This window comes from Caretta caretta, chromosome 15, assembly GCF_965140235.1.
Source record: "Caretta caretta isolate rCarCar2 chromosome 15, rCarCar1.hap1, whole genome shotgun sequence".
NCBI lineage: Eukaryota > Metazoa > Chordata > Testudines > Cheloniidae > Caretta > Caretta caretta.
In genome coordinates this window covers 30386529-30399372 of record NC_134220.1, presented here as the reverse complement: position 1 = coordinate 30399372, position 12844 = coordinate 30386529, and the positions used below count along the sequence as shown (strand labels likewise).

The following is a 12844-nucleotide window of genomic DNA, read 5'->3' as shown; positions in this document are numbered from 1 at the left end:
ATACATACTATATGGTCAGTTGTGCAGATTTGTGCATTTGCAAGCAGACCTCCCCCACCCCATTGCAGCCCCCTATTAACTGGCTGCTCTGCTACAGCAAGAGGGTGGATCCTCTACTCTTCTCTCTACCTAGTGGTTACAAATGATCAGACAGATGACCCTCAAGCTCAAAGATGGCAGCATTGTTAACACTTATAGTTTTATGGTAAGTTTTGCAATTTTATTTTTTTTACTTTAAGGCCCAGCTCTTGGAGACAACTGTATACATGAGAATTGCAGCTGTCATTTTAATAACAAGTTAGTTTTTAGCCCTCATGGTCAGGGAGGAAAGCTTAAAATTGTGAGCCAAGTGAGCCCTAACAGCTTGAAAACCAGAAGGCAGAATGTAAAGTTCATTGCTATTTTTTGCATCTCATTATTTTTGGGGTCTAACATAATATTTGAACAGGTGGGCTTGGCACTGCTGTATAGACAAAGGCAAGTTTATATAGTAGAACATCCCTACTTTGCTCTCCTCCCTCTTTATCCTGTGCTCCTGCTTATGGAGGTAGACAGAGCATCTTGGAGAGGGAAGAAGGTTAGAGAGACCAGCTTGGCCTTGAGTCAGCCTTTTCCACTGACCAGTCTGGTCTCAGACACCCACACCCTTCCTGACTGCAATTGTGGTGCCCCTGTGCTCTGGTGACAAGGAGCCTGTGGGATTTGCCCCCGCTCATGGTCAGATGCTGCCGTAAGAGCACAAACAGCTTCCTTGGGAGCCGCGGATGCATGGGTTATAATTTGTATCTCCAGTGTTACAATAGACGTGTTTCAGAGTAATGGCCGTGTTAGTCTGTATTCGCAAAAAGAAAAGGAGTACTTGTGGCACCTTAGAGACTAACCAATTTATTTGAGCATGAGCTTTCGTGAGCTACAGCTCACTTCATCAGATGCATACTGTGGAAAATACAGCAGATGTTTTTATACACACAAACCATGAAAAAATGGGTGTTTATCACTACAAAAGGTTTTCCCAGTAGACATGGGACGGACGGCTCGTCGGGTTCTGGGGTTGGGCCTGTTTCTGCCAGGAGCTAAAATGGTCTCCAAGCCCGCTACAGCCCGGTCCGTGCCAGGAACTAAGATGGCGGCCGCCGCCTCCGCGGCCTCCCTGTCACGTGACAGCCTGCCGCCGGGCTTGGTGAACGGCGCTGGGGGCGTAGCCGCGGCGCTGGCGCAGGCCCGGTGCGGCCCCCTGCTGGCTGGCGGGGGCGCCGGCGTGGGACCCGTTCGAGCGGCAGGAAGAAGCGGCCCCCGCCCGAGGCTGAGGCAGGCAGGCGGCCGCCGCCCGCGCCGACATGTCGAAGCGGCTGCGGAGCAGCGAGGTCTGCGCGGACTGCAGCGCTCCGGGTAGGCGCGGGCGGGCGGGGCTGAGGGGCGCGGCCGGCCCCGGGGGAGCCCGGTCCCCCTTGGGACTCTCGCTGCGGGGCCTTCCCCAAGGGAGCCCGGCGTCCTGGCCCAGCCCTGCCCCGGGGCCCGCGTTCACCCGCCCGGCGGCTCCGGGGACCCCCGCGCTGCAGCTCGGCCGAGCCGGGGCGGGGGGGGGGCTGCGTGGCCGGCGCCCCCCCCCCCCCCCCCCGGGGCAGCCCTGGCGCCGAGCGCCCCCGGGCTGCGGGCGGAAAAGCCGCCCTGGCTGCGCGGCGCCAACAGGAAGCGCGGGGCAGAAGCGGCGGCGGAGCTGAGCCGTGCGCGCTGGGGCCAGTGACAGCTGCCGCGCCGGAGCCGAGCGGCCAGCGAGGCTGGCCCGGGCCGCAGCGTCCTGCCGGGGGCCGGAGCCCGGGGACTGAGAATGGGGTTAAACCGTTTCTCGCGTGGGCAAGGGCCATCTGGCCAAACCACCAAAGGAGAAATCCAGAGCTGGGGGTTCTGCTAGCTCGACCAGTGCGCGTCACTTCCCCTCTCTGTGCCCCCGTGAAATGGGAATAACAATACTTTTCTAGGTTTCAGAGGAACAGCCGTGTGTGTTAGTTAGTTAGTTTCCACGGTAAACATCTGATGAAGTGAGCTGTAGCTCACGAAAGCTTATGCTCAAATAAATTGGTTAGTCTCTAAGGTGCCACAAGTCCTCCTTTTCTTTTTGCGAATACTTTTCTACTTCTTGAGTACGGATGGGCTTAACTCCTCAAGGTTTGCAATGAGTTTGAAGTTGTGGGGTGAATGGATGGCATGGTAGAAGTGCACAGTGTTGGTGGTGGTCTGGCAATACATCACCCAGACTTGAGAGAAACCTAAACTAGTTACAGAGGAACAGCCGTGTTAGTCTGTATTCGCAAAAAGAACAGGAGGACTTGTGGCACCTTAGAGACTAACCAGTTTATTTGAGCATCAGCTTTAGTGAGCTACAGCTCACTTCATCAGGTGCATACTGTGGAAACTGCAGAAGACATTATATACACAGAGACCATGAAACAATACCTCCTCGCACCCCACTCTCCTGCTGGTAATATTTATCTAAAGTGATCACTCTCCTTACAATGTGTATGATGATCAAGGTGGGCCATTTCCAGCACAAATCCAGGTTTTCTCACCCCCCCCCCCTCTTTTTCCAAAAACTACACACACAAACTCATTCTCCTGCTGGTAATAGCTGGAAATGGCCCACCTTGATTATCATACACATTGTAAAGAGAGTGGTCACTTTGGATGGGCTATTACCAGCAGGAGAGTGAGTTTGTGTGTGGGGGGGTAGAGGGTGAGAAAACCTGGATTTGTGCTGGAAATGGCCCACCTTGATTATCATACACATTGTAAGGAGAGTGATCACTTTAGATAAGCTATTACCAGCAGGAGAGTGGGGTGGGAGGAGGTATTGTTTCATGGTCTCTGTGTATATAATGTCTTCTGCAGTTTCTACAGTATGCATCCGATGAAGTGAGCTGTAGCTCACGAAAGCTCATGCTCAGATAAATTGGTTAGTCTCTAAGGTGCCACAAGTACTCCTTTTCTTTTTGCGAATACAGACTAACACGGCTGCTAACACCTTGTTTAAACATCATAATCTAGAAAAAGTGGTGTAAATGAAGAATCCCATTGGCACATGTCCTGGGGTGTAGTCTTTCTTTAAAACTTGACACCACTTTATTTTTAGTAGTGAAACTAGCTAAACTGTAAATAATTGTATTGGTCTTACTAAACTTATCTTGCTTGAGCTACCACTAAAAGCAAATGGCATCTCTGACCTCAGGCTAAATTGCAGCTTGTTTCAAGTGATCCTAAAGATGTTATGTAAAATACATAATCCACTTCAGGAGAGTGACATGTACATTCAGTAAAAAAGAAAGTGTGTATTTCCCATTTCCCCCTAACCTCTGTGTGTTTGTCTGTTAGTTTGTGAGCCCTTCAGGGCAGGGGCTCAGGGCCCATTGTTTCTTGTTTGACTTGAAAGTTCCTGGCACTTAGTAGGGCACTACCATAAGCCAATAATAAATTATAAAATAGGAATTGCAACTTCAGAAGTAAGGGTTATAGATTTGGAAATGGGTTATTGAAACTCCTGTACTGTATTCCAATGTGGTCTCTAAAGAAGTCAAGTGACCTGTACCTTTAGTATGTGGGTAAAGATTGCGGTGATATACTTTTGTCTGGTTTTTCTCACGTACCAGAATGGCAGCATAATACTCTAGGGCGGGGCTCGGCAACCTTTCAGAAGTGGTGTGCCGAGTCTTCATTTATTCACTTTAATTTAAGGTTTCATGTGCCAGTAATACATCTAAACATTTTTAGAAGGTCTCTCTATAAGTCTATATATTATATAACTAAACTATTGTATGTAAAGTAAACAAGGTTTTCAAAATGTTTAAGAAGCTTCATTTAAAATTAAATTAAAATGCTGATCTTACACCACCGGCCCTCTCAGCCCGCTGCCAGTCTGGAGTTCTGTTCCCCTAGGCCAGCAGCAGGCTGAGTGGGGCCTGCGGCTGGGATCCCGGCTGGCAAGGGGCCAGCAGCCAGAACCCCGGGCCAGCAGCGGGCTGAGCGGAGCTGGCGGCCGGGACCCCAGACCAGCAGGGGGCTGAGTGCTCAGCCCGCTGCCACTCAGATTGCTGCCGGTCTGGGATTCCATCCACCAGCTCCTGCTGGCCCCTCTCAACTGGCTGCCGGTCCCTCTCAGCTGGCTGCCGGCTGCCGGCCCACAGAGAGTGGGTACCTACCTTCTCCCTGGTTCTAGCCCATTGTCTTCCCCTCTCTCTCTCTCTCTCTCTCTCTGCACTGAGCTGAGGGTGGGAGTGCACTGAGCACAGGGCTGGGGGTGAAGGAACAGGCTGGTGGTTGGGGTGTAGGGTCTGGCCAGGAGCTAGAATGAGGGAGGGGGCTCAGGATTGGGGCAGGAGGTTTGGGTGTGGAGCACTTACCTGGGCAGCTCCCATTTGGTGTGAGGGGTGCAGGTGGGAATGGGTGGGCGGGGGTGCAGGAGCTCCCATTTGGTACTCAGGTTGGGGGTGGGAATGTGGGGGGTGCAAGAGTCAGGGTGTGGGCTAGGGTTGTAGGGGTGCTCCTCGCCCCCTGCCCAGAGTGGCTTATGGCAGGGGGCTGGAGGGGATATGCCCCGATTCCACCCCCACAGCCCTGTCCCCCCCCCACAGCCCTGTCCCCACCTCTTTTCTACTTCTTCCCCGGAGCAGCACCCCTTCCCTTGCAAGGGCTATCAGCTGATTGGTGGCAGGGAGGGAGGGGCAGGAATCTAGCATGCCTGCAGCAGCAGCCAGCAGGCAGGACCAAGCTTCTTCACCCTGCCCCCGCGGGGGGGGGTGGGGTGGAGAGGAGCGGGCTGGGGTGGGCAGGATTTTTAATGGCACGCTGCTGCCTGCTGGGGTTCCAGCCTGGGTTCGGCAACGGGGTGAGTGGGGCCAGCGGCGTGCCATAGGTTGCCAACCCCTGCCCTATGGCATTGTAACTTCTCATGATGGTCAAAATCATTCCAGAGAACGCTGAACATATCTCATTGACATGCCTAGATGTCTTTTACTTAGTCTTATTATGGGGAACTGTTAATGATAACATGCTGTGCTAGAACATTAGATGATTACTGGCTTAGCGTAGAAGTAGCATTGTAAGGAATTGTCAATGTGACCTGATTTTTTTTATGTTGAAATGAACATAGCTATATCTTGCTCTTTTGTCTTACAAAAATAGTGCCTCTTATTTGTATATTAAATAAGAACACACTGCAGATCTAACAAGGCAGGACTTAAAACTTTGAGCAATAACACAATAATACTTATAGTTTATATAGTATTTTTCATTTAGAGACTTCCACGCCCTTCCCGAAGATGGGATATGTATCATTATTCCTATTTTACAGACAGGAAAACTGATGCATTAATAATTATAAGCTTTTCTATGGCACTCCTCACTGTAGTATCTGAACACCTCATGACCTGTAATGAATCTAGCCTCATAACACTCCTGTTGAAGAAGGGAAGTATTGTCATCATTTTATAGATGGGAAACAGCTCAGAGTAAGTGGGGTTTTTTCCTCAAGGTCCCACAGCAAGTCAGTGTCAGAACTTGAAACAGAACCCAGATCTCCTGAGTCCCAGTCCAGTGTCTAACCACAGGACCCATATTTCCCCCAGCATCTTGAGGCCCAGGGAGTTTGTGACTTGCCCAAGTTCATATAGCAAGTAAGTGGTAGTAGATCCAGGAATAGAACTCGTGACATCTGATTCCCAGTCCTGTGCCCTAACCACTGGCTGATGGTGCTGCTCATATTATAATAAATATACTTCTCTTTTCCAGACCCCTGTTGGGCATCAGTAAACAGGGGAATTCTGATTTGTGATGAATGCTGTAGTGTTCATCGGAGTCTAGGACGTCATATCTCGCAAGTGAGGCATCTTAAACACACACCATGGCCTCCAACATTGCTGCAGGTAAAAGCTGAGGATTGCTTTCCGATGAGAATCGGAGAATTCTTAGAGAATTCTAATTACTAAACTTTCTGGAGGGGAGAGTTACTTCATTAAGCTCTTCTTAAAATAGGTTTCTTGGTTTCTGTTACATTGCTGTAACAGATTATTAAAGTCAGTGTTAACTCCACATTTTAAACTTACTTTTAGGGCAAATTCAGAGCCTGAGATATAGTTAAAATTCCCTTGGTTTTGAGAGTTAACTTTTGTCTGTCTGTCCAACCGGAGTACTGCAGTGAATCCACTTCTACTCAAGTTGTCAGGTTGTAACAACCCCCCCTACCCCCCCGAGCTATTGATGAGGTCTTGCTGTGGCTACTTAGGAGAATCGAATTCTAAGCGCCTGCCCATTCTGCTTTCATTTCTTCTTTCTCACATGTCCTCTGTTTTGGGAAGCCTAAAAGATCCTTTGATAGCTATTTTAATGAAGCCTTCTTGAAAAGTTGCTTTGCTCTTTCAAAGCTTAAATTTACTTGAGGGTATGTCTATGCTATGGAGATTCTACTAGCATAGCTGCATCACCACAGCTATGCTGGCATACCCCAGTATTGTAGATGTAGCCTACACTGGTGGAAGAGATTTTTCCACTGATGTAGGAACACCACCTTCCTGAACAGTAGTAGCTATGTTGACAGAAGTATTCTTCCGTTGACATGGTTGTGTCTACACTGGGGGCTACATTAGCATGGCTACATCATTCAGCTTTTCGCACCCTGACCCACGTAGCTATGTCGACCGAACTTTTAAGTGCAGAGCAAGCAGTAGTGTTTGTGGGGTGAGAGTTTGTGGACCATCTGCACTTGTAGCAATAATAACTGGCATCTGCAGGCCAGTTAACAATGAGTAAAGATTGCATGATTTTCCATTTCTTTGCGTTTTGCATATTGTAGCCGTTCTAGGTCAGAATATATACTGGCATGAACACTGATTGTCGGATGAGTATACAAATATGTGCCTGTGAACATTTATTCCCAAAACAAAGGCTTTCTCCTAGTTAACTTAAAGGAGCTATTCTTGCTCAGTACAGGAATCTGGTCACACATGAATAGATCCAACATTCCATCTAGGGCACATAAACATGCAAGTGTGTTACCATTTTCATTTACCTCTGTGTGAGCCTGTCCATGCTTTTCTAAAAAACAAAAACCACAAACCAAACGCTTCTAGATGAATAACTTTTTAAAAAGTGAGATGTTACTTCGTAGCGTATCTGTATTCTAACACTTTCACTATGTAAATGTGTATGAAACTTAAAAAAAAAAAAGTGAGGGTTAGGTTAAGATTCAGGCAAATTCTATTTTATTTTAAAAATAAGTTTAGATTGTATGTATCTGATTTGTCTCCCTTTCCCCACCCCAAAATGCAAACTACCTCTCTGCTCTGTGCTCTGGTGCTACTTCATAATTACAGAAGAGAACACTCTTCTTGAGACAGGCAGCTGAAGATCCGCAGCTGTGGAGAAACCATGCCATACTTGTCTCACCTGCACCCCTAAAAAAGATCACGCCCAGCCAAAGTGGGGAGAAGCCACCCATGCTTTCAGTTCCTACACAAAAGGGAGGTCTGAGGAGACAGCCCGGTGCCTCTTAACCTATATTTCTACAGCAAAAGAACGAACCTGAGGAGGGGAAGGCAAGTGGATAATGTGCCAGTTTCATGGAATGTAACTGGTTGACTGATCTCCCCAGAAATTCTGCCCATCTCTCCTTCATGGCTGAGTATGGGTCTCTTTGGGAGAATAAAGTCTTCAGTCCCCAGATGTAAAGCTGTGGATCTACTTATACTGATGCAATTTAAAGCAGCATTAGTGGTCTACCTTCCGGTAAATAAATGCTGCCTTCCCTGCTTGCAATATAATCTGTGAAACTGCTTATTTTTAAGGCCCATCCCAAGGTATTCCAGGTGCCATACAACAATAAAATGAATAGGATAGGTAAACATACATGATGAATCTCTTCTTGAACACACATTGAGGGGGAGGCTCTTACTGAAAACAAGAAGAGCTGCAGCAAGCTAACATGTACAATCCAAAATTTATAATGGAAAGTGTAGACAAAAGAACATCCTAATCCTCTTTTTAGCAAAATAAGGTTTGACACCAGTTGCCTTTTAATGTTAATAAAAAAAAGTCCAAAAAACTTCTTTTCCTTGGCAACTTTCTGGAGTAGCATAAAAATGCTCTCCACTTGGGAAATATCATCTGTGAGCAGCTCTGCCTGTGTAGGTAGTAGTAAAATATTTAATGCCTGTTGCACACATTTTGGGTTTCAGATGGTTGAAACACTGTATAATAATGGTGCTAATTCCATATGGGAACATTCTTTGCTGGACCCTGCATCTGTTATGAGCGGAAGGCGCAAAGCTAACCCACAGGATAAAGTGCAGTAAGTAGAGTGTTTATAAAATTCTGTGTCTCCTCAGGAGCCCCTTTGTAAAAATGTACCTATTTTGACTAGTTGTGAGAGAGGAAGCAACAGATGAGTAAAAACCTGATCTTGTATCAAGTCTTATCAAGGACATTGAAGAGTATTGCTGATGTGAATAAATCTGACAAAACCCAATCTCCTTTATTCACTGACTTAACACCTGATATGTGCTCAAGCAGAGATGTTAAATATTCTCTGAAGTATCCTTGAAGATCACTCGTTTCAGCATAGTCTTTGAAACAAAAACTTTAGTGAAGAGATCTTTTCATTGTCTTGCATCATGTGCATCAATAGTATTAATGTATCATGTGTGGTCCCAATTGTTGGGTATTGATTTTTTTTTAATCTTCTCTTACATGCCACAAATGTCATCTTATCCATTTCTTTATCAGTATTTTCTTTCAGAAGAAAAGAAAATCTTTTCTTTCAGCTAATTAGTTTTAAAAGCATAGTTTCTTATCTGACTGTGTATATTTGTTTAAGTTGTTGATCCTGAGAGGTGCTGAGCACCAGCAGCTTTCAGTGAAGAAGTTGAGGGTTTTCATAATATTTCAGGACAGGTCTTCAGCTTATAACCAGGATACCTGAAAATAGTGAAATAACTTTATTACTTTTAGAGTTGTTCGGAAATTTTCACCAAAAATCTCAATTTTTGCCAGAATTCTAAGGGTTGTTGTCTGAAAACTGAAGTATTTTCAGTTTTTCTACAAACCCCAGCCCTCCGCCCCCTCCCAAAAAGACAATTTTTTTGTTGAAGAAAATTACATTTTCATTTTTATCAAAAAATTTCACTGGGAGCGGGAGATAAAATAACAATAACTTTCAATCTTTCAATAACAGTGCCCTTCAGTAGAGAATTAAAATCTGGATTGAATTGTGTACCGGATGAAAATATTCCCTAGTGCCTTACTCTGTCAAATCTGTTGGCATTCTGTATTGAAATATGCTATGTGCTTTAATTATTTTATTTATACAAAGCCAACATTTATTTTGCAACTCCTTTGCTTTGGTTTCTTCTTACAGTCCCAACAAAGCGGAATTCATTAGAGCTAAATATCAAATGTTAGCATTTGTTCATCGCTTGCCATGCCGAGAAGATGATAGTGTTACTGCCAAGGACCTTAGTAAGGTAAGTATTGCTTTCTTGCAGTTTGTGGGCTGGAACAAAACAGCTTGCAGGTGTCACCAGATACTGTAAGACTGATATCTGAGTAGACTTGAGTTACTTGGATTATAAATGAAAAATAACTAGTATCTCCATGGTACTGCATTTTTGTGTATATAAATGTATTAAGCATTCAAACTTAACCTTGAAGGGAAATATTTTTCAACAGTGTCCGATTGGCACTAATAGAAGTTGTGTGGATGTTAGAGAACCACAGGCCTCAAGTTAACTGATCCATCTTACTAGAAACTGTTGGAAAGTAAAATATTCATAGGCTATAGCTAGTTTTTTTTAATATCTGTTCCTAATACAGTGAAGATGACTTTGACTCATTGTCCTTGTATATCCAGACTTTTAACAGACAGTCCTTTTTGTTTTTCAGCAACTCCATTCCAGTGTGAGGACAGGGAATCTGGAGACATGCTTGAGATTACTCTCTCTAGGAGCTCAGGCCAACTTTTTTCATCCTGTATGAAAATCTTTTTTATTAGCTTGGTGTTAGATCAATTCTTAGTCTGTCATTATATTTATGTTGGTTTCAGCTGACATACATTTTATATCAGTCACGTATTCAGACCTGCCGATTGAACATGAGCATGTGTGGTTTTTAATGACTTTGTAGGAGAAAGGAAACACCCCGCTTCATGTTGCTGCCAAAGCAGGACAGATCTTACAGGCAGAGTTGTTGGCAGTCTATGGTGCTGATCCTGGCACACAAGACTCCAGTGGAAAGACTCCAGTGGACTATGCAAGGTAAATGGTTTGGATGTTTTGATTTTTTTGTCTTGATTTTTTTTTTAAATAAAATCGTAAATGATCACCTTTCCCAGGTTCTCTGGGTATCCTGATGGACATTTAATTTCACAGTTAAACCTCAAATGAGTGCTTTTCCCAGGATAAAGTAAATGCACACAGAACAAATAAAATATCTCCAGTCTTCAATCCATCTCTTTTCAAATGCCTAAGAGAACAGATTGGCCTTGCAGGGACTCAAAAGGGCTTTACCCTACCAGCTAAATGGCTCTCTCGGACCGGTGGGGACTCCATTCCAAATTCCCTAGCAAAGAACATATTGCAGGCAGCTTCCTCTCTTTTGCGTCAAGGGAGCTCCAGCGGCATGAGTGCCTGTATGATTTCAAGTGCAGCAATATGGCAAAGGAAGATGGACATCTAAGTAACCAGGTCTCAGATAATACATTATTTATTTGTATTACTGTAGCAAGACTGAACATGCATTGTGTATATAAAATTATAGACAAGCTACCAAGCAAAGGCTGTATTCAAAACCGTTCCAGTAGCAGCAAGATTCAGAAGTTGTGTAGTCTCAGTGCTTGGATTTATTTATTGGTTTGGAAATGGTGTATAAGGAGCATGACAAAGCTCTGTCCTTGCCTCCGTGAGTCCCGCGTTTCCTGGCAGATTTCACTAGCCTCAGAGGCTCACTGTGACCCTCCATGTAACCCTTCTCTCCCTAGAGACAAGGGTCACAGTCTACTGAGCCATTTTCATCATAAGCCAGCGAGGGAGGTGAGGAGAAGTTATCCTTCCTTGCACAATCTCTGTTGTCTCCCAGTCTCAGTGATTAATCAGGGGGCAAAGGCGGGGGGAGCCCGGGCCCACCCTCACTCCAGGCTCCAGCCCAGGGACCCTAATAGCATCAGCTATGGTAGCTGACCTTTTAGAAACATGACATGTACAATTCCCTGGGCTACTTCCCCCACAGCAACCCTCACTTCCTCAAGCTCCACTTCACCCTTACGTCAGTTCCTCCTTCCTTGTGCCTGATATGGTGTGTACTGCTCAGCCTCTCCAACAGCGCAACTTCCTCCCACTGCTCCTGACATGCACACCCACCTGACTAAATGGGAGGCTTTTAACTAGTTTCAGCCAGCCCCTGATTGGCTTCAGGTGTCCCAATCAACCTAGCATTCTCCCTTCCTTCTGGAAAGTTCTTAATTGGCCCCTGGTGTCTTAATTGACCTGGAGCAGCTGCCATTTCACTTATCCTGGTACGAGGGATTTGTTTAGCCTGGAGCTAATATATCTATCTCCCACTACTTTTCTATAGCCATCTGGCCTTGTCCCGTCACAGGAGACACTGAGGACAGAACAAGTCTTCTGTGGGAATCGGATACCATGTATCAGAGTTGTTGCCACTGCTGTTGTTCCAATACTAAACTGGACATGGTTGATTTACCATCTCAAAAACTGCTCAGAAAAGACTATTCTGCCTATTTTGGGTAAATTGTTAATCAGCTTCTCTAGTAGGTAGATAAGCAAAGGTATTCCAGAGTACGCAGCAACTCATTTTGAACGGATGAGGAAAGTCTAATTCCCTTTTAGTATTTTCTTCTGAAGAGTCTCTTGTGATTCTCAAAAAGAAAAGGAGTATTTGTGGCACCTTAGAGACTAACCAATTTATTTGAGCATAAGCTTTCAAATAAATTGGTTAGTCTCTAAGGTGCCACAAGTACTCCTTTTCTTTTTGCGAATACAGACTAACACGGCTGTTACTCTGAATCTTGTGATTCTGACACCCTTTGGAAAAAACTCAAACACATACTAAATTGAAAATGTAGAAGTGATCTGATGTTATATTCACGATGCTAAATTTAATCTTTTCTGAGCAATTTTTGAACCTTTACATTTTATAGCCAGTGAAGCATAAATGAATGCCATTTTCTGTTTCTTGTCTAATAGACAAGGAGGGCACCATGAATTGGCAGAGCGCCTTATAGAAATACAGTATGAACTTACTGACAGACTAGCGTTCTATCTCTGTGGCAGGAAACCAGGTGAGTACAAAAAAACTATATCAAAGTGTTTTTCAAATAGTGATTATTTGAATATACAAACTAAAAAGAATGACACCCATGTTATTGATAACACTAGCCCCATTAGATCATTTTTTTTAAAATTATCAAGCCTTTTAAAAATAGGCATGAAATTATAGAACAGCAAAGGAAATGTTAGTGGCTTAAATTAGAGATGGTAGAATTAAAATTTTGAATTAAATTTTTGTGTTGGTAGACAAAATGGTAAACTAAAATCCCCTTTTTGTTGTGACAAAACATATATTCTGTCTCCAATACCCCATGCTCTGACTGGTAGGGTTATAGGGTCACAAGGCACTGCGTGATTAAGTGACAGAATCTGCGTAAGAGCCACCAAAGGCTATGAAAGAAACTACTCATGGAGTGAGATGCAGCATGTTCCCACAGCTGGCTAAGAGACAGGAGACAGAGTAGGAATAAATGGTCTGTTTTCATCATGGCAAGAGGTTACAAGGGTGTCTCCCAGTTCTG

At 44.9% G+C, this 12844-nt stretch overlaps 1 protein-coding gene across 6 annotated transcripts in view; it reads left to right on the top strand.

The window, feature by feature from the left end:
* The first annotated feature begins 187 nt into the window (after positions 1–187).
* GIT2 (GIT ArfGAP 2) overlaps positions 188–12844 on the top strand; it is a 50452-nt gene continuing 37795 nt past the window's right edge. For 3 of the 6 annotated variants that reach the window (XM_048820962.2, XM_048820965.2, XM_048820961.2), the window contains exons 1-7: positions 1227–1389; positions 5779–5912; positions 8220–8332; positions 9398–9503; positions 9922–10008; positions 10162–10292; positions 12240–12334. In XM_048820962.2, coding sequence (XP_048676919.1) covers positions 1338–1389; positions 5779–5912; positions 8220–8332; positions 9398–9503; positions 9922–10008; positions 10162–10292; positions 12240–12334 — 718 coding nt within the window. In that variant the 5' untranslated portion in view covers positions 1227–1337. Of the gene's footprint in view, positions 206–1225; positions 1390–5778; positions 5913–8219; positions 8333–9397; positions 9504–9921; positions 10009–10161; positions 10293–12239; positions 12335–12844 lie in introns of those variants that run through there. The other 3 variants (XM_075120120.1, XM_048820964.2, XM_048820963.2) reach the window with 3 other exon arrangements.